This window comes from Pseudovirgaria hyperparasitica, assembly GCF_010093815.1.
Source record: "Pseudovirgaria hyperparasitica strain CBS 121739 unplaced genomic scaffold EJ05scaffold_20, whole genome shotgun sequence".
Classification (NCBI taxonomy): Eukaryota; Fungi; Ascomycota; class Dothideomycetes; order Acrospermales; family Acrospermaceae; genus Pseudovirgaria; species Pseudovirgaria hyperparasitica.
This window is the reverse complement of record NW_022985568.1, coordinates 460,315-486,821: the sequence shown is the minus strand read 5'-3', so window position 1 is coordinate 486,821 and position 26,507 is coordinate 460,315. Positions and strand designations below refer to the sequence as shown.

Here is a 26,507-nt window from a genome sequence, read left to right as displayed (position 1 = left end):
ACGAGCGCGTATTGACACCGTGGGGTTCAAGCTAGAGTTATATTGGCATTAGTATCAACGACAAAGGGTAGTCTGAACGAAAGAGAAGCTGTGTATATTGGGTGTCCAGACACTGAGTCTCAATGCCATAATTGCATTTCCGCACATGTACATGAAGGTCCATCAGGTATTAAGGCACTCGTGGTGTTCTGCTGATTACAAGACCTCTAGAGATGGTGCTGTGGAATGTGCTGTACCGAGGAGTGTGGTGTGTGTGAGGCTGCAGCCGTGCTATGATTACAGGAAGAATAAATAGAAGATGTACATCATAGACCAGATGATATACATACACAACTAAACTTTTGGTGTAACTAAGACGAGTAGGATTAGTCTCCGAACTGAGAGTAAAGTGTAGCCTGACAGCAGAGAGGGGTCATCCATAGATACTTGCCCCACATGCGGATCTATAGGATCCGTCTGGACAATACGCATGGGTAGATGTAACCAGTGCTATACGACTAGAGTCAAACACTGCTTCTTAGCAACATAATCTGCCTATTTTGAACATGACAAACCTCCAATCACGCCCGTCACGCTCGCTAGCATCTAAAGTAGCTATAGTGACAGGTGCGGGCTCCGCAGGCGAAGGCATAGGAAATGGTCGAGCGGCAGCATTACTCCTCGCCGAAGACGGCTGTCACGTCGTCTGTGTCGACATCAACACAGAATGGGCGGACAAGACCGTCGAGATGATCCAAAACGAGGGATTTGCAGAAGCAGCAACATGCAGCGGCGACGTATCAAACCCGGACGACTGCTCTCGTATTGTCCAATTTGCAACCGAGAAGTTCGGCCGTTTGGACATTCTGATCAATAATGTCGGAGTCGTGGGAGCCAAGGGAACTGCGATCGACTTGGACTTGAACGAATGGAATAGAGGTTTCGAGGTCAACGTCAATAGCATCATGTTGATGAGCAAATACGCGATACCGGTCATGATGAAGAACGACCGAGATCGCGATGTGAGAGGAAGCATTGTCAATATTGGAAGTGTCGCGGGACTTCGAGGTGGCACTCCACATTTGTTGTATCCAACTACGAAAGGCGCGGTCGTCAACATGACCCGAGCGATGGCAGCGCATCATGCCCCGGATGGCATAAGAGTCAACTGCGTTTGTCCGGGTGTGTAGGTCATCATACTCAGCTTGAAGTCGACTGACCAGTACTGAATCAGGGATGTTGTATACCCCAATGATGTACGGAAATGGTATGTCCGATGAAGCTCGTGTGGCGAGAAAGGAGCGAAGTCTCTTGAAGACCGAAGGCTGTGGCTGGGACTGTGGGTCAGCAGTTCGTTTTCTAGCTGGTCCAGAAGCTCGATGGATCACTGGTCAGTAGATGATTGAGTGTTTGACTATGCCGATGAACTGAATATATGTAGGCACTATACTGACTGTTGATGCTGGAACAACTGCCTGTACTAGCACAAACATGGCCAAAGGTGCCACGGTGTGAGCAGATAGTGACACAGTCATATTAAGGAGTGTATCAATGCCTGATGCCTAGCAAATTGTGTATAATATGTAACGACAAGTCTGGAGGACGTAGTTGACGTTGTAGAATTTTCACCTTGCTTCAAGTATGTCATCGTCTTTCGATGTGTTTAATTTATCAGTGCCAAAACGCGACCTATGAGAATCTTTCAGGTCTCTCATAGCTTTCGTACGGACTCCGGTTTTTTAGTCTGGGGAAGAAAGTAATTGCTAGATGGTTGACTCGTCGTCTTCAGGAATGCGTTTTCTCTGCAACCAACGCACTTCCAGTTACGTTTCCATGTAATCGACACAATCCATGGAGTGTTCATACGCATTCGTGAAGTGGCAGATGTCTGCTATGATAGCGCCTGCATGAACATTTGTGTCCGACCTGGAGACAGACTCATGTTTTAAGGCGACTCATGGGCATCGATTCGAGCGACAGCTACCTTTCATCAGCCACCACCTTGGTAGACTAGAACTATAGCTCGACTACTCGAAAGGCTGCCGCCATAGCCCTTCAGGGGTAGTATTGGAGATGCCGTACTCGACTCGAAGTGTGAGCTTGTGATGCTCGTAGGGTGCATGCTGAATGATCATAATCAACATCGCACGTCCCGTGCCGACGAACGCCTAGTCGAAGATGGTCTGGACGAAGCTGCTGGGCTAATCATCAATGCAGTGAGTCTGATTCCCTTGATTGTCTACCTCAAGGCATGGCCGCTGCCATGGACCAGTGCAGCTCAGAAAAGTTCATATAGCTGACAAGCGTCGAATCATAGTGCCTGGTCATTAGGCACGCCCTCGCCATACATAGAGTCCAAGAAGGCACTTTTAGATCCGAGATCCGGAGGTGCCTAAGTATTAAAAGGTTTCGTTTCGTGTTTATGCGACCAACAGAAAATACACTTTAAGACGCCCGTGACAGCGCGTTAGGACCGCGTTTTACCCGACCCTACCCACTCTCCGACTCCATGAATGTTCGACCGCCGCACCAGATATCCCAAACAGATAGATGCACAGCCCACGAGCCTCACCTCACACACGCCATGGCGGCGAAATCATCGACCAAGAAGCGCCCGCCGCCACCGCACTCATCCGCATCCTCCCAACCGCACGCGCCCAACGCAAAACGCCAGAAAACGCTCTCCGACCGCAAACTCGCCGCGCAGACCTCGTCGAGCGCGTTCAACGGCGAAATCGACCTCTCCAGCTTCGTCAAAGCGCGCGAGTTCGAGATCAGAGCGCTCGAAGAAGGCATCCAGCGGTCCAAGAAGGCGCTGAGCAGTCGGGCGTTCCAGGAAGTGCCGCGGGAGTTGCGCAGACGGCAGGCTAGCCATAATGCGAAGCGGGTTCCGGGTAGGCTGCGCGGGCGGGCGATGCGTGAGATGGTGGAGGATAATACGCCTACGGTGAGCTCGAGGACGAGGAAGAAGAGTGGTCGGGCGCGATTGAGGCTGGATACGGCGCGGAAGTTACATGGGCTGGGCAAGAGCACGGGGAAAAAGGCAGATATAGCGCTCGAGGTCAAGGTCACTGCTATAGTAGATGATGCTGGTGAAGCAACAGCGGCAACAGGAGAAGGGAGTCCCAAGAACCCGAAAAATATCAACGTTCGTAAGCCAAGAGTGAAGAAGACCGCGGTTGTTGCGAAGCCGCCGACACCACCGGCGAAGTTCCGCAAACGGCAGATAAACAAGTCATGGCTGCCTACGCATATGTATCATACGAAACGTGCGCGAATGACGAATCCGAAGGAACCTCTGTGGCGCTACGCCATCCCACTGTCCCCGTCCGTCAAAAGCTATAGACCTACACACCGAGCCAGCACGTTACGCGGAGCCGTAGCATGGGACATGAGCTACATGGCGACCATCAGCCTCGAAGGCGTTGAGGCAAGCATCAAGAACCTCCTCCGTGCTCTCGGCGTCGGCGAACGCGAGTCAATATGGGGCAGACCCGGGCGTAAATGGAGAGCAGGACTGCGCGCGTGGCATGGCTGGCTTTACGAGCGAGAAGCATACCCCTACGATGCCATAGCACCTACAACCATCTTATGGTGTCCCGCAGCACCAGACAAGAATGCCACGCTGCCACCCCAAAGTGACGTTCCAGCCCAAGCAGCCGCCGCGAAACGCAAGGTCTTCGTCCGAGTACATCCAGCTGGCTTCTTCCAAGCCTGGGAACAGATTGTCCGTCTTTCAAAGGTCCAGAAGCCCTCCGTAGCCGTCGAGGATCTCAGATTCGAGATTGGAAGTATCGAGATTACGGGCCCGGCTGCCACAGAGGCTCTCACAGCGGTCTTGTGGCCAACGCCCCTGAATGCCCAGGCGCCATCATCAGCAGATGCTACATGGCCGAAGCTGTCCAGCCTGAACAACTGCGCCAGTCTACCCAAAGACGTCATCATATCATTCGCCGCCGCAGACCCCAGACTACACCACCCTCCACGACGTACCCCGTCCTCGAGCTCCTGTCCCAGCGAAGCAGAAATGCTAGACCTACTCACAACCTGGCCCCTCGACACATCTCCACCCCCCGCCTCAGCCCTCTTCTCACGATCCGCCCGCACAACCGCAACCCGCTCCCTCCCAAGCCAGAAATCCATCAACCGCCGCAAATCCACCCTCAAGCACCACACCACCCACCCAACCCCCTTACCCACCGACCCCAAAATCCCCATCCTCCTCTTCACCCGACGAAACCCAACCCACAACGGCCAAGGCAGCTGGACCCTCCTCGCCCCCTGGAAATGCATCCTGCCAATCTGGTACTCCCTCATGCACTACCCCGTCTCGACCGGCGGCAACCCCCGCTTCGGCGGCCTGGACGAGGTGCGCCAGCTCGCCTTTGAATCCGGCACGCCCTGGTTCCCTGGCGATTATCCGGGCACGGCGGCGGGGGATACGTGGCAGAGGGCTGAAGACGAGAAGAGGCAGCGGGAGTGGGCGCGCATGCCGAAGGGGAAGCGTGTCGAGTGGAGTACGCTCGATCTAGGGCGAGGCAGGAAGGGCGAGGTGGGAGTTGGATGGGCGTGCGATTGGGACGCGCTGCGTCGGCCGCCGCCGCCGCAGGACTCGACTGGTAAGTTTCCCTTCGTCTGGACCGCACTCCTTCTTCCCATCGCCTATAAAAGCCAACCAAAACTCTCACTAACCTCCCCCATCTCCAGAAGAAGAACCCGCTGAACCCCCCAAACAATTCCGCCACATCCCAACCCACACCCTCCCCACCACATCGCCCACAGCCCCCAACCTCACCACCTCCCTCTGCACAGTAACCCTCACCCTCCTCGCCCGCGGCTCCGCAACCGCCTGCGCGCGCATATACCGTCTCCCCACCACGAACCCCCAGCTCCGACAGTCCTGGCTGAAACTGGTTCCTGATTCGCCCGGTAGTAGTAGGAAAAAGGTACATATATATATATATATATATCTATACCAACCCCCTCTCCCTGGGCAAACCCTATATTTTGCACAATAGCTGACACAGACATGACGTCCAGGCAAAAACCGACAGAATCCACCGCCACATCGCCGCACTGCCTCAAAACGCACCGGCCCATGAGCGCCGCGCTAGACTGGCACATGTTCTCCTTACCGAGCAGCAGACCCGACCCGGTGACGGTGAAGAATATCCCGCCGTGCCGGACGCCGTCGATCTGATAGGCTTCGTGACGACGGGGAATTATAATCTGTGCGAGGGCAAGGCGACGGCGATTGGGTCGGTGCTGGTATCGAGGGTTTTGCCGCTGGGTAGTGAGGAGGGGGAGGAGGGAGCTGCTGATGTTGTGGAAAGGGAAGGGGGAAGAGAAAGGGACAGGGAAAAGGAGGGCCGTCTGTGTATTGTGCGGAATGCGGGGCAGATGGTGGGTAGGCTTGCGCGGTGGGATGTGGTGTGATGGATAGTACACGACTTGGGTTGTGGTGGAGTTATAGTGGGCATTGTGGCCATTGCGAAGAGGATGGATGGTATCTCTTCGAACATGTGCTGTATATGTGAAGGCAACGTGCTGGATATGCGTGCATACCACTACCGTATGGCATAGCATATACGTGAGGAATGGCATGTTGTTTTACACGACGGACATGTCAGGCCAGTCCCTATACCCAGTGATGAAGTTGGAATATTGCGGAAGCTTGTTCGTCACGGTGCTTATATGATGCGGTGCCATAAAGTGGACTTCCGGGTATAAAGCCGTTTGATGGATATCACGAAATCAGTACCCTTTTTGTTGGACCTCTGCCTCCGAATAATCCCACAGCTTCCTGGCCAAGTCGTCGCTCCAGTCAACCCAGCCCTTCTGCTTCTCCTTGCCAATCGGGGTATAGTAGGCACCACTCCTCACCTCCGACTTGGGACACGTCCCGGCCCAAAGCTGATTCTTGGCACCAGCGGGGACATCAGGAAGAGCAACGCGTGCGACAGCACCAAAAATAGCCGTGCTAAACTTCAGAATGAAATTTGTCTCGGACATGGGTGTGTAGAGGTTGGTCTTGATGACGCCTGGGTGGATGGACACGGCGGTGATTTTCGGATATCTTCTCGCAAGCTCACGCGCGTGAAGGATGTTTGCGAGCTTCGACATGCCGTAGCGCCGCCAAGTCATCATCTGTCCGAGGGATTCTGCGTCGGTGACGAGATGGCCGTTTGGAGCGAACCGATGGCCCTCGGACGAGACATTCACTATGCGCACATCCGCGTTCGGCTCGTCTGCGGTTTTCTCCATCTTGGGCAGGAGCAGCCTGGTCAATAGGAAGTGGCCCATGTGGTTTGTTCCGAATTGGATCTCGTAGCCTTCTTTTGTGAGGCCCATGGGCGTTGCCATAATCCCAGCATTGTTGTAGAGGATGTCTAGTCTGGACTCTTTCTCGTTGAATTGTTTCGCGCACGCAGATATGGATTCGAACGAGGTCAAGTCGAGCGGGATATGAGAGACGGGAGCGTCGGGTACGACAGCTTTGATTTCCTTGATGGCCTGTTCGGCTTTGGATGCGGTGCGCGCGCCCATGTAGATGTGTGCCGGCTTGTGTTTTGCCAGTTGAAGGATGGCTTCCTGTCCTAGGCCGGTATTGCCTATCACAAGTCAGCCTGTGTGTTGTGTGCCAGGAAAGTATAGTTGTTTAGTGGTACCTCCAGTCACCAGTATGACCTTGCCTGACAGGTCCGGAATATCACGCTCAGGCTCAAAGCTCTTTCCGCCAAACATTGTGCTGGATGTGAATCTGTACAGAAACTCTGGCGCGGTCATCAACGGGAACACAGTGCCAACGACAGCAATGTCAAACAGCGACTGAGGTAGATGGGAGGAGTGTTTCGTTGGGGTAGTAGGAACTTGACATTGTGACGAACTAGGATTCGTCTCTGAACCAGGTCGAGTGGGCAGCATGATGCAGGTGGAGACAGACTGGGTTGCGCCAGAGCGAGAATTCAATACTGAAGCAAGAATGACGCCGACGCGGACGCCAATCCATGCTCGGATCGAATTTAGGTGGAGAAGAGCCGAGGTGGTTGATGATGCTGATACATGGAAATCGTCCCTAATCGGAACGAAATCAAGCTTCGGACGCTGTTGCGGGACATGTTGACGCGATTGTGTGAAAGTCTGGAAGTGAACGAGACATGTTGACAGCACTTAATTAGGTGGTTGGTGGCACGGTTCTCATAGTGGCTGCAAGTGTATGGGATTGCGTTCCATCCGTCGATTGGGTTGCTTGTGGGTCCAGGAACATACAACAAGCGCATGCTGTTCGCCAGATGACAGACGGTCTGAAACATCGGTGAATAGAAAGACAGAAACGCATCGGAAACATGCAGATATACATAATATAATGAGTATTCTCGTCTGCTGCGCCACAACACTGTTTTCCAACAGATTGACAAGGCTGACATCACATGTTGACAACTTGACATGGTGCACCAGATGGACACCAGACAGAAAAGCAATCAATAAAGATGAAGAATCAAGTAACAGCTAGGTGTTACATTGGTACACAAATGCACGTACAGTGTGTATTGATTGTGGTGGCAGGTAAACAATAAAGCAATCACCGTAGCAAACATTCATTCAAACCTTGGTTGTAGATAGATGTTCGCGTTCCGGAACAGGGTGAGACCTTGTCGGAGGGGATGTATGTGCACGCAATGAATGCTAAGCAGTCCAGCTTGGATAGAGATGAGACGAGACATGCTGCTCTCTTGGGTCTCTACATTCTTGAGGTATACACTTGATTACCTATGGATATGCGCCTAGATGTCATAATACCTTATACATCACAATCATCCAGGTCAACCTACGATGGTGGGGCGATGAAGAACAAGGGACGACGCCCCACCAGTCGCCCAAAATTAGCTGCCTACACGCCCCACCAGAAGCCCAAATTAGCTGCCTCGGTGCCCTGCTAGGGGGCCCTTGCTCCCCGTGTTCTCACTTCTTTTTAGGCGGCACGGACAACCAAAACTCGTCAGCCCAGCCTTCTCGTTCGACGCTAACCAGCCCCAGCAATTTAGCGGCTTGTTCCTGGTGCGCCAGCCACCATAGCCGCGAACCTGTCTTGTGGTGTCTTGTATGCTTGTAATAGTAGTACTACTACCCATTCATTCTGTTGTGCTTCCCTCCAGCTACTTACGCACTTCTGCTTCTGCTTCTACTTCTCTTCTGCGTCTGCTACTCGCCGCTATCTATTTGGGTCCTGCATATACCCTGGCCTTAATCTATCACGACTCTCTCGCCAGTCCCAATTCAAACTCCTCCTTGCTGTTCAAGTCCTCTCATGACACCAACTTGGTGCTAGACATCGTCTTCAGACGCAGACCCCGCGTCTCCGCTCCTTCGCCTGCCATATTATTCCTTAAAGACGCAATCCAGGACTTGGAATCGTGCTTCCTATACTAGCAATCGTCAATCGTTCCCAATCTCCACACATCTTAGACAATGGCGACTCGCTTAGCGAAGCCCAGTCCCATGGGCGGAGCTCACACCTCTGGAATTTACGCTGATATGACAGTGGACGGGCCTGAAATTGGGACGCTTGTTGCTGTCTTTGATCGGGCTAAGAATCTACCAAACAGAAGGAGTATGGGAAAACAAGACCCGTATTGTGCTGCCAGACTTGGAAAAGAAGCGAAGAAGACAAACACGGATAGACGAGGAGGTCAGACACCAAGATGGTAAGTCGCTTGCGTAAAAGCCTAAAGTCCTGTGTACTGATGATAGCCAGGGACCAGGAACTCCGCTTCACCGTACACGATTCCATCGACTACCAGACCCTCAAAGTCTCAATATTCAATGATGACAAGAAGACGGAATTGATTGGTGAAACATTCGTCAGTCTAGGAGACGTCATTATACCAGGCGGTGGAAAGAGTGATATATGGCATGGCTTGAATTGCAAGGGCCGCTATGCTGGCGAAATTCGCATTGAGCTCACCTACTATGACACTCGCCCAAAGCCGGAGAAGGTTGTACAACCTAGGCGAGAGGCCATGAGGAACGCAGCAGCAGAGCGCCAAGGCGCTCCAATGAATGGACCTCGAGATGCTGCACCTGTAAAACGAAGACCTTTGCCAGCGAACCCTGTTACTGGTACTCCTTCGCCCTCTGGGTCGATTGAGCGCCCGGTCCCGTCACCACAGAACGGTCCCCGAGGCCTACCATCCGCACCACGACCACAATCTCACTATGCTCTCCCTGACACAGTTCCTGCACCAAAGCGCCATACCTTCTACGAGCAGACAGAGAACAATCGACAGCTACCAGAGCTTGCTGCCAGTCCTCGAGCTCACCATGCCGTGCATAGCAGCCAGCCAGACCTACATATGCCCAGTGAAACACAACAGTCATACAGACCTTCACAGCGGAGCCATGGCCGTGATATGTATGTAGCACAGCCGGTCGACGCAACGCATGCTCTACCGGCACATTCCACACGTCCACAGAGCTACATGGACCTACCACATGCCAACTCTGCGCCTACGGTCCCCACTGTCCATGAGAGGAGAAGCTTGAATCACGCACACTCCGAAGACTACACTCATCGTCAGGGCTCAACTCCAGCTGACGAGTATCACAGCCCACACAATCGTCATCAGAGCCCATTATACCAGCATGAACCAGAACCGGAAATACCCAACTGGAGCAAAGGCTACGAGGAAATTACCCAGCAGAATCCTTTCTATAACTCGGAAGACGCAAGACAACACATGCAGCCTACCGTCGAAGATGAGCTCGATGTACCGCCGCCCCCTCCGGTACACAGAAGCAGCGCACCTGCAATCTATCAAGCTGAGCAGCAGCAGTACGCTCCCGATTATCATGCCGAAATGGCACCAGCACCACTTCGACTATCAACCAGCCGTGACGACATGCAACGGGATCCATATGGCACAATGTCTTCTCACAACAGCGACTACAATGGGAATTCTCCATACGAACGGCGCTATACACAGCCTCGCGAGCGCCCCGTGTCACGTGACACATCGCAACCCTCGCCATTGCGGAATGAACTTCCTTCAAGCTTAGTGCCGGCTGGTAATCGAGCAAGGCAAGACAAAAGGATGAGCATTCGAGGCCTGACTCCAAGTGTCTCTCCTCAGATCCAGCCTTATCAGTCGATGACACATGACACACCTCTGCATCAGCAGCAGCATGTTTCTCCACAGGACTACCAAACGCCCCCGAACATGGCCTACCAGACTCCACCATCATATTCCTTCGCCCACGAAGAACCTTCAGGACAGCGATCTCACTATAGCGCCTCTCCCACTAATACTCAATACCTTCCTACAGAAGTCCCACCAATGATCAAACCTCGAGCTGTGAGTCCTGGAATTCCGAGTGATCCACGCACAGGCCGCAATAACTCTCGAAACATGGTTCCTAGGAAGTCGGTGTCTCCACAACCGCCGACTGATCGTGAGCGACGGCTTTCTGCCGTTCCTTTTGGCCCAGACGACTTCGATGCGTTTAACCCGAACACGCCAGGGTCTTCAAGGAGCATCGCTGGAGGCGCCTCAAGCTCGGCAGAGGACGGTTCCAAAGAATCCAATGGTCCCATTATTGGATTCGACGGCCGCGTCATCGACCCATCTGACCATCTACCAGTCGAGAGCTATGCTCCTGAGCCCGAAGCGAAAGGAGTGCAGAATAGTACTCCAACTCGCGACCGTGAGCGTCTCACTGGTGCCCGTGGAATCGGCCGTCGCAGTGATATCGCCCCATCGAGTGCCATGTCTTCATCCCTCGTTCTCCACGATTCCTCTGCGCCTACTACACCAAACTCGAATGGCCGCAACCGGTTGCACAAGCCGCGTCCAGGAGAATACAGCGCGTCAGGGACCCCCAATTCCGCGCCCAACAGCGGTCTGCGAGACGCTGGGCACCATACCCAGTACAGTCCTAGTCCATACGCAGTAGGCGTGAGGAGAGATGCAGGCAACAGACAGCCACAACCGCCGCCAATCCCCGCGAAAATCCCTCTCGGACACGGTGACGATCTAGCAAGGCTGAGCGAGGAGATGAGCCGGATTGATATCGGGGCTGGCAATGGTACGTGGAGACGAGGTGGCCATAGAGGCGTGCCATCGACAAGAAGGAACTAAGCAACGCCCTCTAAAAAGAAATATTATGACTGCCGCAAGGCCTACGGGATAGATTTGTCGTTGCGTAAGGATGGGTTGGGGGCAGAGGGCGGCGCGCAGGGCATTTGAAAGGCGTTCTTGTTATTGTTTCTTGTTTCTCTAGGGGTTTTTTAAAGCGGAATTTATTGGCGGCACCTAAAGTTGGCAGCGCAGATTTGCATCGCATGGCATGGCAGAGCATGGAATGGCATGCACAAGAGGGAAAGAACAGCATGCATGAATATATATATATATATATATAACATGGTATTTGGAGCGGGGCTTGGGGGCATGGAGAGCCGGGCCGTGTAATGAATGTATATACATACTCCTCCTCCATATAATGCGCGAGCGAGCGAGATATTTTGCAGCTGATGGTAATATGATTGCTGGTTGCTGGTTGCTGATTGCTGATTGCTGACTGCTGATTGAGTGAGTGAGTGTTGTTGAGTGTGCGTGTTAATGTGTGATTTGGACTGCGGAGACGGAGAGCATATCTGAATTCCTTACTTGCTTACTTACTTACTTACTTACTTGACTTGGCGGTGACTCTTTTTCGCAAAGGAGATGGATGGTTTAGGTAGGTAGTAATTCCATCAAGTACAGTACTGCACACACGTGATTGATTGACTGACTGACTGACTGCCAGGATCGGTGGAAGGAGCGATAGGGTCGGGTCACATCGTTACCCGCCAAGCTACATATCATAGATATAGGTGTGTGTGTACGGGACGTCCCAGCGACCTGTAATAAAGAAGAGAGACTCATCATCATCATCATCACTGACATATTACTGCCCCAGCACCCAATGCCACTCTCGATCTGACATGTGTGTGTGTCTACAATCGGATTGAAGAATAAAAACATCCGTCCTGACCATATTCTGGCATTCAAAATGTTCATATCCACGTCCGTTTTGTTTCTCGCACAGGAAAAAAACTTCATAGTCTATCTCATATGCGCGTCAAGACCCCCTTGAAGGTCCTGCTCAAGTGCATTGCCGCCGTAGCCTTGGTATTCCTGCGGCCGCGGGTTCTCGTACGCGCGGGGATCGTAGTTGTCTGGAATAGGAACGTTGTTGGCCTGTCCGCCTGTGGCTCCGCCTACTTGGTTGATGGACTGCTGTCGGACCATGTTTCTGAACCTTTGGACTTCCTGGAGGATCATCCTCTTCATCTCAGAGATGTCTTCAGCGACCTCGAATGCAAAGTCAAAAGTAGTGGGGCAGTTTGGCTCGTCACTAGCATCGTGCCAGATTTGCAGGTATGGATGTTCGAGAGCTTGCTCGACGCTAACACGGCTTGACGGATCGAATGCCAACATGCGATCTAGCAGATCCAAAGCGTCCGGGTTTGCGTTTCGGAATAGAGCCTGGAAAGAGACCTTCTGCATGTATGGCAGGTTGCGGACATATTCTTGAGCACGCGGAGAGCCAATGCGAGCAAGTGTCTCCTCGCTGGGCGTCCCAAGGTAGTGAAGAATCTGATTGAGCTGGTCGACATAGTCGCGCCCTTTGAAGAAGGGCTTACCGCCAAGCAGCTCTGCAAGAATACATCCAACAGACCATACATCAACTACACCGATTCAGCCATGCACTATTTCATATCAACATCATCGTACTCACTGGCTTTAGTGTAGCTCTGGAAGCTTAACATGATTTCAGGTGCACGATACCATCTGGTGGCAACATACTCTGTCATGTAACCTGCATTCTCTTCCGGATCCATGGAAAAACCGCGAGCAAGGCCGAAGTCAGCAATCTTCAGTTCGCAATCCGCATTGACCAGAAGGTTGCCCGGTTTGAGATCACGGTGCAGCACGTTTGCTGAGTGAATGTATTTCAGGCCGCACAGAATTTGATAAATGAATGATTGGAAATGAGCGTCTGTCAACGGCTGACCGGAACGAATGATGGCTGCCAAGTCGCACTCCATGAGTTCTAAATAAGATCAGTACGTGGTTTGTATCTCGGTAGACAGCCTGCTCACCCTCGTAGAGGTACGCCTCGTTGAAGCTATCTGGTCGAGGAATGTCCATGTCATACAGACATGTAATCTACAACAGTATTCAGTTAACTCCATGTCGACACAGAGGCGTCAGCAGGCGGATGCATACGTTTCGGTGTCCTGATATGATTGTTAGCATTTGCCATTTGGCGGAGACAATCGATCTGCATGTGCAAGGGTGATGCTAACCTCTGAAATGCTGCAACAGCTTTATTTCTCTGAGGGCACGCTTCGCCAAGATCTTTTTGCTGAAGACATTGGTGATCTTTTTGATAGCAACACCTTCATCAGTTTGATTGTTGGTCGCCGCACTGAGGGTAGGCAGATGTCAGTCTTCACATGTGTTCTTCAGACACACGTCATCAAGTGGTCCGTACCAGACAATACCGTAAGCACCCTGACCCAGCTCTTTGGTAACATTGTATTTCTCATCCACGATGAACTCTTGATTGAAGACCTTGAAGACTTTGCGTCCTTGCAAGTCCGACATACTGGCTGGTGTGTATATGAGGCGAGCGAGTGAGTGTATGTGTGTTGTGCTATCTCGATGCGACTCAGAGGACAGCTATGATCAGCAGCGCCCCGTCGAGTTTTGCAAGGGCCTGTTTAGGTTCTCAGGAACGATAGACGCGGAGGTAAAGTCTGACGGAGCATGCGAAGCACGGAGGAAGTCGCAGCAAGGTAAACTTGTCTCAGGTCAAGGCGTGTGAAGTGAGTGGAAGTTCGAAGCCTCAAATTGGTCGACACGTCAAGAAAAGGCAGAAGAGGGCGAAGCGGGGTGGAGATGAGGGTGAAGGAGGAGGGCGGCACTTTGGAGCTCTCCCGTAACAGGAACTGCAGAGCGTAGAATGATGAAGAGGTCGAGAGAACGCTCCTCAGAGGACGCTGTGTTGACTGAGCAAAGAGAGAGAAGTGATATGCTGGATCAGATGCGAATGAATATAACAGTTGTGGCCGCGGGAGAGTCAGTATGTTTGTATGTATACCTAGTAGAAGAAATAGGTGGTGGTAATTATGCGCGAGGGGTCTTCCTGATTACCGCTGGCTGCTACTACTAAATTACTCCTACCAGGTACTACTACTGAACCCCGCCACAACCCTGGGAAAAAGCACCCCACGCGCTTGGGAGAACAGGTTTCGGGTCTGTTGATTGGTCGAATTACCACCTTCAGCGGTGAAAACATTCGGCATTGGGGGCCCAACACTCGAGAGACTACCTGCTAGTAGTATGTAAAGGCTATGCAGCCCTATTTCTCATCTTATTCCTGGCGGTAATCCAATTAATTCCAGGTACTACGACGACTGGGGATTCTAGATATGTGATCATGCTGATGCTAAGGACTGTCTGGATGCCTAGCCATCCTACTACCCACTGTTGTCCTCTCGTAATTTGGTCACTGCCAGTGTCTCCACCTCATATCAATGATATGTACGGAGTCGCCGCCCTCGCCGCCTCCTCCGAGAAGACACAGTTCGCAATTGTCGTTTAGAGCCGACGTCCAGTACCAGTGTGGGGTTCGCTTAGTGTGATGCATGGGTGCATTAATATCTCATATTTATGCTGCTTCGCGTGTGCTGCACCACATTAGACATTTGCATACAATGCTAGGAATGAACAAATGATTAAGGCATGTATCTTGGGATATCCATATTCAGGTAGAACTCCGGCCCCCACTTGATGCCTTTCAAGAGTCTCGCTGCCTCGACATGACCGGCGGCAGAAACCCTGGTGTGCACAGACCGCACTCCCGGCGCTTAGCTGTTCCTCCCAGTGGCTGTGGCGTTCTCCCATCCTGTTCACACTGCGTCACTTCGAGAGACTCGTGTAATCTGCCAAGTATGTTAATGTCCAGGTCACTTCAATTGCAGTATCCAATTCAGTTCGCGCTGACATGCCATTTCAGTCCGTCAGTTCGTCAGTTGGTCCTCAACTCTTTGTAGCAAAGGCGTTCTCTCGCCTTCAAGATCACCTCCATATGGCAATCTCCGGTATACGCCATTCTCTATCTTCGATACGCGCCATGTCCCTTGCTCTTTAGCGTCATCGAAGTATTTCTGATTCTCCTCGAAACTGCGTCCTCCACTTTCTGGCAGATACAAGTACGTCCAGATACCAGCGAAAGCATTGGTCGCAGCAAAAACAAGGAACAACCAGTACTTTAAGTTATTGAACATTATTGGCGTTGTCAGCGTGACAGCAAAATTTGCTAGACCCCAGATGATAACACTGATGGCTGAAGCCTGTGCCCGTGCAGTTGTCGGATAGATTTCGGTAGGTATCAGCCACACTGTCGCAAGCCAGCCGATTCCGAATCCACCAGTTGCAATGAACAGGGCAATGCTGCCGAGAACTGCTGGAGGGCCATTTGAGATACCGATCGAGTCCGATTCCATGGCTAAGCCGCCGAAGAGCGCGAGAAGGAGGAAGCAAACAGTGAGCACAACGCTACCTCCAACCATGAGCTTCCTTCTGCCAATTGCGTCGATCAGAAGCCATGCAAAGGTCATAAGCGCGAAGTATGAAAGGTAATTTGCTTGCGTGAGATATTCGGCGCTTCGCACTCCATACCCAAGCAACTCGAAGATTTGAGGACCGTATACAGATACAGCACCATAACCGGTCAATGCCTGCATACATTAGCCAACGATTCAATGATTTCAAGACTGATACTCACCTGATTTACCTGGCCCATTACCGTAATTACTGTCGGATGGAACTGTTGGTGTCCGGGCGTCAACATATCAATGTATCCGACATCCATATCTTTCTCCTTTTCATGAGACTCCAACAACTCTTTGGCTTTTTGCTTTCCATCTTCCTTTCCGTGGACATCTTCCAGTGCCTCGTACATTTCATCTTTCCGATCGTGATACAATAACCACCGTGGGCTCTCTGGCAGTCTTTCAATTACCAGTAGTAACAGAATCGGGTAGGCCTGCATGACCACGATCGGAATTCGCCAGGCCCATTCATTTGTCTTTCCGAGAGCGACCGTGACGCCCAAATTGATTGCGAATGCCATGTTTAGACCAAATATGTTCATCTGAAACTCTTGGGCCAGCGCTTTACCACGTGACTCATCATTCGATAGCTCGCTTGAGTACACTGGGATCACACTATCAATACCCCCAACGCCTAAGCCCATGACTACACGGCCAACCCAGAACATGTGGATTGCACCGGTACTCCAACCACCCAGTCCTGTGAGGAACATGATGAGATTACCGAGTGACGCAGTTGCAAGACATGCAAATATGCCCTTCTTGCGACCAAAGGTGTCACTGAAATAGCTGAAGAGAACAGCACCAACAGAGCAACCAAGATAATAAACAGCGACGATGATACCGACGAGAGGTGACTTTTCGCTAATTCCGAGAGTTGATAGATAATTGGCATTGGTGTTGATGAGAGACATCATACCCTGGTCGTAGCCATAGAGAGCAATGGCGGTGGACGAGAAGAGGACGACCTCGGACTTTTTGGACAGCCATGATTTGGAGAGGAAGGACATGATGGTGGATGTCGTCTAGCAAGCCGACCTGGCGGTGGAGGGTATGGCAACGTATTTATGCTACTCAACACATGTAGATGCGGAAGACAGTCTCCCAGTAGAACGCTGCTTTATAAACGGGTACCTGTCCAAGTCTTTGGGAGGTTTATCAAGGCGATTGGGAGCAGACACAGAAAGAAAGATGATCTGTGAGGGATGACCGTGGGAGATGTCCATGAGAGCGGACTACGGGAGGCTTTTACATAGTGCCTAGACGGTGGGGGTGACTTGAAAGCGGCTTGGTCTAGCAAGTTTTCATCGGAAGATTGCTGGTCGTCAAGTGATGATGCGCGTCAGTGGTGTTGAAGTGCATAATTGTGGGGTTGCCATCGTCATTGGCCGATGCACGTACCACGATTCGAGGTTCATGCCTAAGGCTACAAAATCAACAAACATGTGGTTATCAAAGTGAGCTCGGCGCCTTACTTAGCCCGCCATTTGAAATTATGTAGACTTTGAAACTCGTTCAATTTTCCGCCAGATCATTCTCCAAGCGCTTAATTCAATCCCAGAGCAGATGGACCCTGATTAGGATGAAAAGGATCTTATGTAAGATATCATATACAATAGTCAAGACATGGTCAAAATTGACCATCAGGAGTCTAATCCAAAATCTCGAAGTCAATGATTGTCCTCAAAGTCTCATATCCAGAAGATCTTCATGATCATCGAGGCGCAATTTTCTTATCCAGGTGAGACATTTCAAAACTCGTTGTGAGTAATGTTGCCAATGGCAGAGTGAACGGGGGTTTCGGTATTATAAATGCCTAACATATTTGTAGGCAAGGAGATGCCGATATTACTCCTATCCTAGCCTAGCGTAGAACGTGCAGAGACTGGTGGCTCCCGTCCGTGCCCGGCCGCGGCGCTGCCTCTCCCCACTTGAACTTTTCCCGCAGAAAAAAGTTACCAGGCGCGATTTCTACAACTCTCCCCTCACTTTTCTTATATTTTCTGCGATCCCTAGGGAAAATCTCCACTCTTCTCACCTTGTGTATATTCTTGTTCCTTTGTCGCTGAGACTCGACCTCAGCTTTCTGCCGCTTACAGTGCGGCTATCTCTGCACAGAAACGACACGGCGACGAAGTCCTTTTTTGTTGAAAAGCTCGAATGCCACACCAAGAATCGCCTCCTATGGCGTCCGCGATTGCTGTGAAGACCGCTGACGGCACAAACCCACCTTCTACAGAAGATGTATCGGCCTTACTCAACGCAGCTTTTGCCTCCAAAACCTCTCAGGCTAGCCTAGATGCTGCTTACGGAGTCACTACCGCCCTCCTGAGCTCGGTTGGATTTCGAGGGCTCAAAGGATATGGTGTGTTGGAAACAGCCAAAAAGGCTGCGATCGATAAGAAAAGCCCGGAACGAAGGGAGGGGGCCATGTTTGTGATCGGTGCCATATTTGAAAGATTTCCCCCTCAACAGCCACTGAGTGAGATCGTTCTACTACTACAAGAGGAGGGTTTAATCACACTCACCTTGGACGCCCTGGCAGACAAGGTAAAAACGATCAAGGAGTCGGCTCAGTACGCACTGGATGCACTATTCAACAATCTGGCACCGGAGATGATGGTATACGGACTTCTTCCGCTTTTGCTTAAGCATTTGGAGAAGAAGTCTGGCAAGTGGCAGGGCACTGTTGGTGCACTCGAGCTCATAGGTCGTATGGCAGACAAAGCCAAGATGGGAATGGGCAGCGCAGAGGAAGAGCTACAGAAAGACATCCTCAGAGAGGCCTTAGGAAGCAAGTTGGAAGGCTTGATTCCAGCTGTTGAAGGCGGCATGCACGATTTGAAGTCTGAGGTGAGTGAAAGGTATAGGTTCCTAACCGAGATTATGGCTAACAGTGTGCTCGTAGGTCATGAAACAGGCTCGCAAGACGATGAACTCACTCACGACGTTGTTGCAGAACGACGATGTCGCACCGCGAGTTCCTGTCCTCATCAAGGCTATGGAGGATCCTTCGACCCAGAGCCTGGAGAAGGCCATTCATGATCTTTCTCAAACAACTTTCGTGGCCATTGTCACCTCTCCGGTCCTTGCAATGCTTACACCTCTACTCGAACGGTCCTTGAACAACCCAAATACGTCTCAAGAAGTTCTCCGTCGGACGACCGTAGTTGTAGACAACTTAACAAAACTTGTACACGACCCTATCGAGGCCCGTCGATTCCTACCGAGGATCCTACCTGGCGTCACGAAAGTCAAGGAAAGTGCTTCGCTGCCTGAAGTGCGCGAGATTGGAGAACGTGCATTTACTACGATTCAGAAAGCTATGAGCGATCAAGATGGAAACACTAAATCTGGCTCGATCTCACGGGCTTCAGCTGATGATGTTCTTGCTCGATTAGAGAAGGAGGTCAAGCTGGCTGGGGGCCTCCTAAACTACCCAGGTGATATGGAGACTTACAAGGTCGCGAAAGTGGTAATCGCCGCCATGGTCGCAGAGCTTGTCAATCAGAGACAAATGGAACGGATCAAAGCTGTCGTTGGGCCGTATCTGCAGCCCCTCATGGCGTCTGATAAATCAGGAGCAGTCGCAACTGCTGTTCATAAGTTTTACGTCGAGGAAGACCACCGCAGGTTTGGTGCTCCTGTACAACTAGAAGAAGGAGAAGTTGAGATTGTCAACGCAACCTTCTCCCTTGGCTATGGAGGAATGCTGCTCTTGTCGCGCACTAATTTGCAACTTCTGAAAGGCCACCGCTACGGTCTCTGCGGTCGGAATGGTGCAGGTAAATCTACCCTCATGCGCAGTATCGCCGAAGGCAAGCTTGAAGGATTCCCTTCTCAGGATGAGGTTAGAACATGCTTTGTGGAGCACAACCAAGGGGAAGACGCTGAGATCACGATCTTGCAATACATCTCAAACGATCCTAGATTCAAGGACGAGAGCCAGGAACGAATCTCGTCTGTGTTGGAAGAAGTTGGCTTTACTGCTGGTCCCGAAGGTCGCCAGTCGCAGAAAGTCGGGTCTTTATCTGGAGGTTGGAAGATGAAGTTGGCTTTAGCCCGCGCTATGCTGATGCGTGCTGATGTTCTTCTTTTGGACGAACCTACCAATCACTTGGATGTTGCCAACGTGAAATGGCTACAAGAATACCTCAAGAGCCACACGGAGATCACAAGCTTGATCGTATCGCACGACTCTGGATTCTTGGACGAAGTCTGCACAGACATCTACCACTACGAAACGAAGAGGCTAGTACGCTACAAAGGAAACCTGGCTGCCTTCGTCAAAGTCAAGCCCGAAGCGAAGTCGTACTATACCCTATCATCATCTCAGGTCCAGTTCAAATTTCCGGACCCTGGCATCCTTACCGGTATCAAGTCTCAGACCAGAGCTATCCTTCGGATGACAAACTGTTCTTATACTTATCCAAACGCGCCCAAACCATCCCTATTTGACGTTACCTGTCAATTGACGCTATCGTCTCGTGTTGCCATTATCGGTGCCAACGGTGCGGGCAAATCGACTCTCATCAAGCTACTTACCGGTGAGACCATTCCTCAAGAAGGCAAAGTCGAGAAGCATCCAAATTTGCGTATTGGCTATATCAAGCAGCACGCTCTTGAACACGTTGAGATGCATATGGAGAAGACCCCAAATCAATACCTACAGTGGCGTTATGCGAACGGCGATGATCGTGAAGTTCTAATGAAACAGACGCGTGTTTTGACCGCCGAGGACAAAGCCCAGATGGACAAGCCTATCGATTTGGGAGATGGTAAAGGAGTACGGAAGATGGAGGCCCTTGTCGGACGACAGAAATGGAAGAAGAGCTTCCAGTATGAAGTGTAAGTCCAACGTATCTTTCTTTTGAGTGAAATTCACTGACGCTCCTACAGCAAATGGCTCAATATGCTCCCCAAGTTCAATAGCCAAATCTCACGCGAGACTCTTCTTGGATTTGGATTCCAGAAGCTCGTGCAAGAGTTCGACGATCACGAAGCTTCACGCGAGGGTCTGGGATTCCGCGAACTTGAGCCCAAGGTCATCAGCAAACACTTCGATGACGTTGGCCTGGATCCCGAAATCGCTAACCACAACGAAATCTCCGGCCTTAGCGGTGGCCAGAAAGTCAAGGTCGTGCTCGCAGGCGCTATGTGGAACAATCCGCACTTGCTCGTCCTCGATGAACCAACCAATTTCTTGGATCGTGACAGTCTAGGTGGTCTTGCCGTTGCCATCCGCGAGTTCAAGGGCGGCGTCGTGATGATCAGCCACAACGAAGAATTTGTTGGCGCGCTTTGCCCTGAGCAGTGGCACGTCGCCGATGGCCGCGTCACGCACAAGGGCCATCTCGCCGTCTCGCTCGACCGCTTCGAGGACTCCCGCCCCGGCAGCAGCGTTGCGTCCAGCAACGTGTCCAGCGTCACCAACAGCGCAGCACAGTCTGCGGCAAACAGCGATGTCGAGAGTGGCGATCTCAAGTTCCGCGCGCGCAAGAAGAAGAAGCTTACCAAGAAGCAGATCAAGGAGCGTGAGGTGCGGAGAAGACTGAGATACATCGAGTGGCTCAACAGTCCCAAGGGCACGCCGCAGCCGCCTAATACAGACGATGAGGCGGATGATGAGTAGATGAATTCCTGCTTTCGTACATAGTGTGATACCACGGATACACCGTTCGCTGTTGCATGGGCTGGCGCTTTCTGGATGCTTCGATTTTGGTATAGACCGGGACAGATTCGCGCGTTTCGAGACTATAGACCGTTTGTAGATTTCCCGATGTTCAATTTTGATAAATGAGAAAAAAGTGACTGGTTTTTGCATTACTGGATTTCAAAGTGCTTGCTTGCTTTCTGCGAAATGTGAACGTGGAATGCTGGTGCTTGATGTAGAGTTGAGAAGATTGGCCGTCTGGGTAAGCTCTGGTATTTCTTATTAGATACCGGTCTAACTACCCGGGCTCGACGCTGACCTTGCTATTGTGTATGCATGGATACACCAAATGACACTAATTATACCACGTTCATCAGATCAAGTTCAGCATATCTAATGGCTAATTAATAGTCTACCGAGAACCCTGCATATCCGGGGACGCTGCAGTAGCAATTCTCCGACTCTCTCGCATGGAGTGTGTTGCGAAGGTAAAGCACCTCGAAGCCATTCATTCTTCCGCTCGATGTCCCGGATCTGAACAAACGTTCTGCACCACGATCATGAAAGCAAGGAGAATGTTCCCGTATACCCGACCGCTTGTACACTGCATGGACGTTTTCCACCAAGCCAGCAGGCGAGATGGCTGTGGGATGGGTCTTCTTCTTTACTATCTACCTGGACGTTTCTCTCTACGGATTCTTCGTTATGAAGTTGTGCGTGGAGTTGTGTGAAGGGCTAATTACTGTATGTACAGTATGTACTGCCAAGATGCTATTCTTGGACCGATCGCGGGCCTCGGAAGCATTTCCGCCCCCTCTCCTCCTATGCCTGCCTGCACCTGTGACCAATATCACGAGGGAACAGCTGTTCCAGGCCGTATCCTGAACTGTCGAAGCGAAATCAAAGGTCTCCGGCTAATTTATGCAGATAGATTCCGTTTCGTCGACTGAACAACCGTCAGGCCGGCGAGGCCGCCAATGCTGCAAGCCTCCCTTTCTCGTATATATAGACTGCTGCCTGGTGTGGCGCGCCACGTGTGGATAAGACCGGAAATGCTAGCAGAGTAATATTGCAACGCATTCGCTGGCCCAAGGAGTCAACGATAGATGGTGTTTTTGGACCGAGCACGATTGCTTCTCAGCCTTTCAGCCCCTCCTGTAACATTTGTGGTTTGCCAACACGAGTCTGCCTTGGAGGGCTCAGGTGTAACGTGGGCTCCGCCTGTGGTGGCACTTGTGTGGTAGTAGCGCAGGTTTTGTATACTTTTGACTGCCCGGCTCGCTTGGGGTCACTTACCGGTGCAGGATCGGGCTGGTTCCAGCTTTTGCCAAGCTGTCTATCAATCTTATTTTCACGAGGAGGTGGCTTGACGGAGGTGGGAACTTTTAGCTTCATTCTTTTTTCTGCTTCTCTTCTTTTCTTTCCGCAAAGTTAAAAGAGTTTGTGTCTGGTGTAATGTTTGTCTGATGACTCGTGATCAACGGTTTGGTTATTGAAATTAGTATAGCTCAGGTGTGTGATTCGAGTCGGTATACCTAGAGGTGTTTGCTGCAAGGTATGTCCAGTGTCATGTGCTGTGCTCAAGTCTCTCGTATTCGAGATTGCTGCTTTGCCTGATTGATACTACCGGACTTCGATGCAGATCTTGGCAAGGCTGATTAGTGGAAGAACAACCCTCTTCACCGTCAGAGTGTGGTTCAGGGGCTAGCCATCATCTGTGGGGTCTGGAAGTGCAGGTCTGTATAACAACAAACAGTCTCCCTCGCTAACCCGATATGGCTTCGTGCCATCTCGCCTTCCAATCGACCTGTGTGTTCCCAAGCCGCATCTCCAAAATCTACTTTTCTAGGAATGGTGAGCAGCGCCTCAGCCCAACAGCCAAGACTTTTTCTCGTGTTTGTGAAGCCACAATGCTAGCATTATTCCCAGGACCATGCATATCCGCTGTCGATGGCCACGATTCGTCAATGGCTCAAGCCGCGTTTTCAGCTGGCATGGTTCGGTGCAAAAGAAGCGATCCTTTTCTGTACAAGTTCTGATGCGCTATGAAATTGAAAGGATGTATGCCGACGGGGCTGTAAGAATAAAAAGTCGAGATGCGCCGTGTGGCTGCGGGGAGCTTTTCTGTTAATTCCTCTCTCCATTCCTTGTAACAAGACGGCTAAGCTTTATTTTCTTTCAAGTATATTATTGACTCTATAATCCACGTCGCGTGGTTTTACATCATTCATCATGAAGGTCGCATACGTTCTCGAGTTTGCTCTCCTTTCCGCAGGTCTTGTAGCGGCCAACAAGAAGAAGACTCTCATCCACCCAGAGGTCCGTCGGGCTGCTGCGCTGTTCTCCAGACAGACCGATTTCTGTGATAACGGCACTACTTGCGCTGATTGCTTCGGCGAGGGCAACATCCCATGCCAGACGTACTACTGCTACAACCCCGATGCTGGCGAGCAATGTTGCTCTGACGGAAGTAAGTATTCACTTGTATCACCATTCCAGGACCATCTAACAAGCTTTCAGCCTTCTGCGTGGGAGACGCAAGCTGTTGCGACGGTGGTCTCGGCTCACCAGAGACCGACGTCTCGTCACCTACCCCTACTTCGGAGTCGTCTCCATCCAGCACCGTATCTTCGCCTCCGTCGCAATCCTCCGACTGGACCTGCGACGAGAGCGATACCAACGAGGAATGCTGCCAAAAGGGTGACCCATCCTACGCCTACTGCCCTGGCGCCGACACGAGCTTCCAAATCCTGTGCTACGCTCCCGCCGATGGTGAAGTCTGCTGCAACGACGGTACTTCATGCACAGGGGGTTCCGACTGCTGTGGTAGCGCCGTAAGTAGCCTGGTTGATCTGTTGCTTGTCTCATACTCATTGTTTATCAGGGAGTGAACACCTCGCCGGCTGATAATCCCCAAGCCACTTCGCGCGTCGTTAGCGGCCAGTCCGGCGTCAGCTTGAACACTGGACGTCCTACCTCTTCCAGACAGACCGGAGGTGCTGGCGGTGCCCGAACCACTGGCAACGAACCTGCTCCCTCGTCCACCAACGCGGCCAATACAAAGGGTGCCATTGAGGGTGTCGCAGCAATTGCTGTGGGAGCTATTGGTCTTGCTTTGCTATAGGATGTCGTTGACATGGTCGCTGTAGTATGAGGTATATGTTTCGACAAGGGCATCTCGAGGAATGGCGTATGTTGACAAAAAATTGATACCACGAAGCTGTCGAATAGTAATTCTATAATGTTTAACATAACTTCACTTTGGTCTGGTTTAGCGTGATTGAATATTCGCGGCTACTAGTATCTCCTATACGCCCGCGCGGGTCATTACTTCGACCTACCCTGCCTTCAAATCTTACCCGCTCCATCATAGCATCAGAATTTATCAATTCGAATTCTTAAATAATCTAATGTCAGGATTGGTCCACACGTGATGCCGGAGCAGCAGCAGCACCCTATAGTTAGGCCTGCGCGATGGAACGCCAAACGTGAAGCTGATATTTTGACAGACTCCTTCACCTCGTCGTTTTGCCCCCGGACGCGATGGCCGTCAACAGGAAGATAGATTTTTACCAGCCGGTCAATTTGCGCGCAGTCCTAGATTCAGTCTCAATACGAGGGGTACTAGTCAGAGCCTGCCATTGTCCACTGCACCGAGGACAGGTGATCTGCCTCGCGGTAGTTCCCTGAAGCAAGTATTAGACCGGAGAGAGACGATAGAAGACTCTTCACAGCGGTCGCCTGAGCATCTCGAAGATGATGACTCTGACCGCTTTGGGGACGAGGGCATTCTAACCAGTGCTACCATTGAACAAAGCCATTATGGCGAGCCTTCAGGATGCCTTGACATCGATGAGTCTCCGAAAGGACAAGATTCTCCTAAACAGCTGAAGCGGCGGCGACTTTCAGATTCCGGAAATGCAAACGGTCCCATTTCACCAAATGGTCCAATGTCTTATCGATCCAAGCGCTTCCTACATGTAAAGCCGCCCTTGTTCTCAGATCAAGACACGTCTTTGGATGATGCTCTTGCAGCTGCGACTCCAACCCGCGACAGACCTCGGCCGGCCTTCCTTTTACCAGTAGCTACATCCGCAGATGCTACTGTACCATCTCATCCGCTACCTGATGCATTTTCACCCCATCGTAAAGGCCAGAAATTTATCCCCGGTGGTATGGCGGACACGTTACGTAGTTGGGTTGTGGATGTAGCCTCCTTTGCATCAGAGTCACTGGTGGATAACCGTACGCATGTCCCAGGCCAGCCCATATGCCATCCGAAAGCTATCTTCCATGCTTCAAACTTTGTGCCTGAAGACGGCTCTAAAGATATAGGATTGGCCGCCGGGTCGTGGTTTCTAGCGCAAGGCGACCTACGGGACCTGCATGGAAATCGAAGTCGTCGGAAGATCCTATTTGCAGTAAAGACTTCGAATCGTCACGATGTAGACCTGAGGAGCGATACAGCAATCGTAATTTCTCCACCCTTCTGGGAGGTGCGTATTGATAATGAAGATTGGCTTGTGGCAGTCGAATGGAGTCTGGCGTAGAGTATCGATCTTTACTTTTTTCTTCGCTTCGGCACAAAGAAATAGCCATGCTACGCAATGCTTATTGGTGGACCAAAAGCCCTTTCCACAGGATGGCTATATTGCATATCTCATCACGACAAGGACCAGGTGATGGCACAATTTTACGACGGAAAAGGTACGATTGCACGCCATGGATGGTCGTATCTGCGAAACTTGTCGAGCTTCCGTGCGCGGCGGATTTCTCTGTCTATGCTATGTTCCTGGTCCCGGTAAGGATTTCAGGCCCGGGCCTGATGTCAATCCGGATCTGCACTCCCATTCGTTGGCTGGACTACGACGTCGCATGTCGCAATTTCTGACACCAGCTTATGCTCATTCATCTCCATCTTGATATCGATCATTCTCATGGGCGCCTAATGTCACAACTTTAATGACGCCCGCGGCGCTGCGTGCCTGGTTATGGTCCAGAATTCCAAATACGCCGATAGTTTGCAGAGCAACCTCTTGTGACACGATGCCTGAGAATTCTCCGACTGGATCTCCTGAATATGCCAACCACGGATAGGCATGACGTTCGCGCGGGTAAGGCATCCACTTGCGCGATTCATTTTGTGCATATGATGCCAATGCTCTGATGTATTGTCGCGTATATCGTAGTAGCAACTGCCTGCGCCTCATAGTA

General features: G+C 51.3%; 9 protein-coding genes across 9 annotated transcripts; 6 read left to right on the top strand and 3 right to left on the bottom strand.

The window, feature by feature from the left end:
• Positions 1-478: 478 nt before the first annotated feature.
• On the top strand, positions 479-1,623 carry EJ05DRAFT_480457 (NAD(P)-binding protein). Its single transcript, XM_033744869.1, has 3 exons — positions 479-1,161; positions 1,214-1,369; positions 1,421-1,623. Exons 1-3 carry the CDS (start codon positions 546-548, stop codon positions 1,492-1,494), a joined length of 846 nt encoding a protein of 281 aa, XP_033595901.1. The 5' UTR covers positions 479-545; the 3' UTR covers positions 1,495-1,623.
• A 940-nt stretch (positions 1,624-2,563) lies between these two features.
• On the top strand, positions 2,564-5,415 carry EJ05DRAFT_505088 (POPLD-domain-containing protein; the record flags this gene model as incomplete). The annotated part of the gene is made up of 3 exons (XM_033747662.1): positions 2,564-4,598; positions 4,687-4,925; positions 5,020-5,415. The coding sequence occupies 3 exons, from the start codon at positions 2,564-2,566 to the stop codon at positions 5,413-5,415; spliced, it is 2,670 nt and encodes an 889-aa protein (XP_033595900.1).
• A 318-nt stretch (positions 5,416-5,733) lies between these two features.
• Positions 5,734-6,723, bottom strand: EJ05DRAFT_444860 (oxidoreductase; the record flags this gene model as incomplete). The annotated part of the gene is made up of 2 exons (XM_033742144.1): positions 5,734-6,590; positions 6,648-6,723. 2 exons carry the CDS (start codon positions 6,721-6,723, stop codon positions 5,734-5,736), a joined length of 933 nt encoding a protein of 310 aa, XP_033595899.1.
• A 1,725-nt stretch (positions 6,724-8,448) lies between these two features.
• EJ05DRAFT_490143 (uncharacterized protein) lies at positions 8,449-11,182 on the top strand (the record flags this gene model as incomplete). The annotated part of the gene is made up of 3 exons (XM_033745852.1): positions 8,449-8,684; positions 8,735-11,061; positions 11,154-11,182. The coding sequence occupies 3 exons, from the start codon at positions 8,449-8,451 to the stop codon at positions 11,180-11,182; spliced, it is 2,592 nt and encodes an 863-aa protein (XP_033595898.1).
• A 594-nt stretch (positions 11,183-11,776) lies between these two features.
• On the bottom strand, positions 11,777-13,807 carry EJ05DRAFT_215612 (Pkinase-domain-containing protein). Its single transcript, XM_033739867.1, has 6 exons — positions 13,516-13,807; positions 13,328-13,449; positions 13,248-13,258; positions 13,121-13,187; positions 12,757-13,071; positions 11,777-12,706 (listed from the first exon to the last, which is right to left on the bottom strand). The coding sequence occupies exons 1-6, from the start codon at positions 13,626-13,628 to the stop codon at positions 12,081-12,083; spliced, it is 1,254 nt and encodes a 417-aa protein (XP_033595897.1). The 5' UTR covers positions 13,629-13,807; the 3' UTR covers positions 11,777-12,080.
• A 1,239-nt stretch (positions 13,808-15,046) lies between these two features.
• On the bottom strand, positions 15,047-16,650 carry EJ05DRAFT_444837 (general substrate transporter; the record flags this gene model as incomplete). Its single annotated transcript, XM_033742143.1, has 2 exons — positions 15,047-15,766; positions 15,814-16,650. The coding sequence occupies 2 exons, from the start codon at positions 16,648-16,650 to the stop codon at positions 15,047-15,049; spliced, it is 1,557 nt and encodes a 518-aa protein (XP_033595896.1).
• A 1,012-nt stretch (positions 16,651-17,662) lies between these two features.
• EJ05DRAFT_457979 (uncharacterized protein) lies at positions 17,663-21,457 on the top strand. Its single transcript, XM_033742544.1, has 3 exons — positions 17,663-18,493; positions 18,549-20,488; positions 20,540-21,457. Exons 1-3 carry the CDS (start codon positions 17,801-17,803, stop codon positions 21,270-21,272), a joined length of 3,366 nt encoding a protein of 1,121 aa, XP_033595895.1. The 5' UTR covers positions 17,663-17,800; the 3' UTR covers positions 21,273-21,457.
• Positions 21,458-23,154: 1,697 nt separating this feature from the next.
• EJ05DRAFT_480452 (uncharacterized protein) lies at positions 23,155-24,547 on the top strand. The gene is made up of 3 exons (XM_033744868.1): positions 23,155-23,763; positions 23,814-24,127; positions 24,178-24,547. Exons 1-3 carry the CDS (start codon positions 23,526-23,528, stop codon positions 24,415-24,417), a joined length of 792 nt encoding a protein of 263 aa, XP_033595894.1. The 5' UTR covers positions 23,155-23,525; the 3' UTR covers positions 24,418-24,547.
• Positions 24,548-24,680: 133 nt separating this feature from the next.
• Positions 24,681-26,020, top strand: EJ05DRAFT_215594 (uncharacterized protein). The gene is made up of 2 exons (XM_033739866.1): positions 24,681-24,753; positions 24,803-26,020. The coding sequence occupies exons 1-2, from the start codon at positions 24,727-24,729 to the stop codon at positions 25,841-25,843; spliced, it is 1,068 nt and encodes a 355-aa protein (XP_033595893.1). The 5' UTR covers positions 24,681-24,726; the 3' UTR covers positions 25,844-26,020.
• The last annotated feature ends 487 nt before the right edge of the window (positions 26,021-26,507 follow it).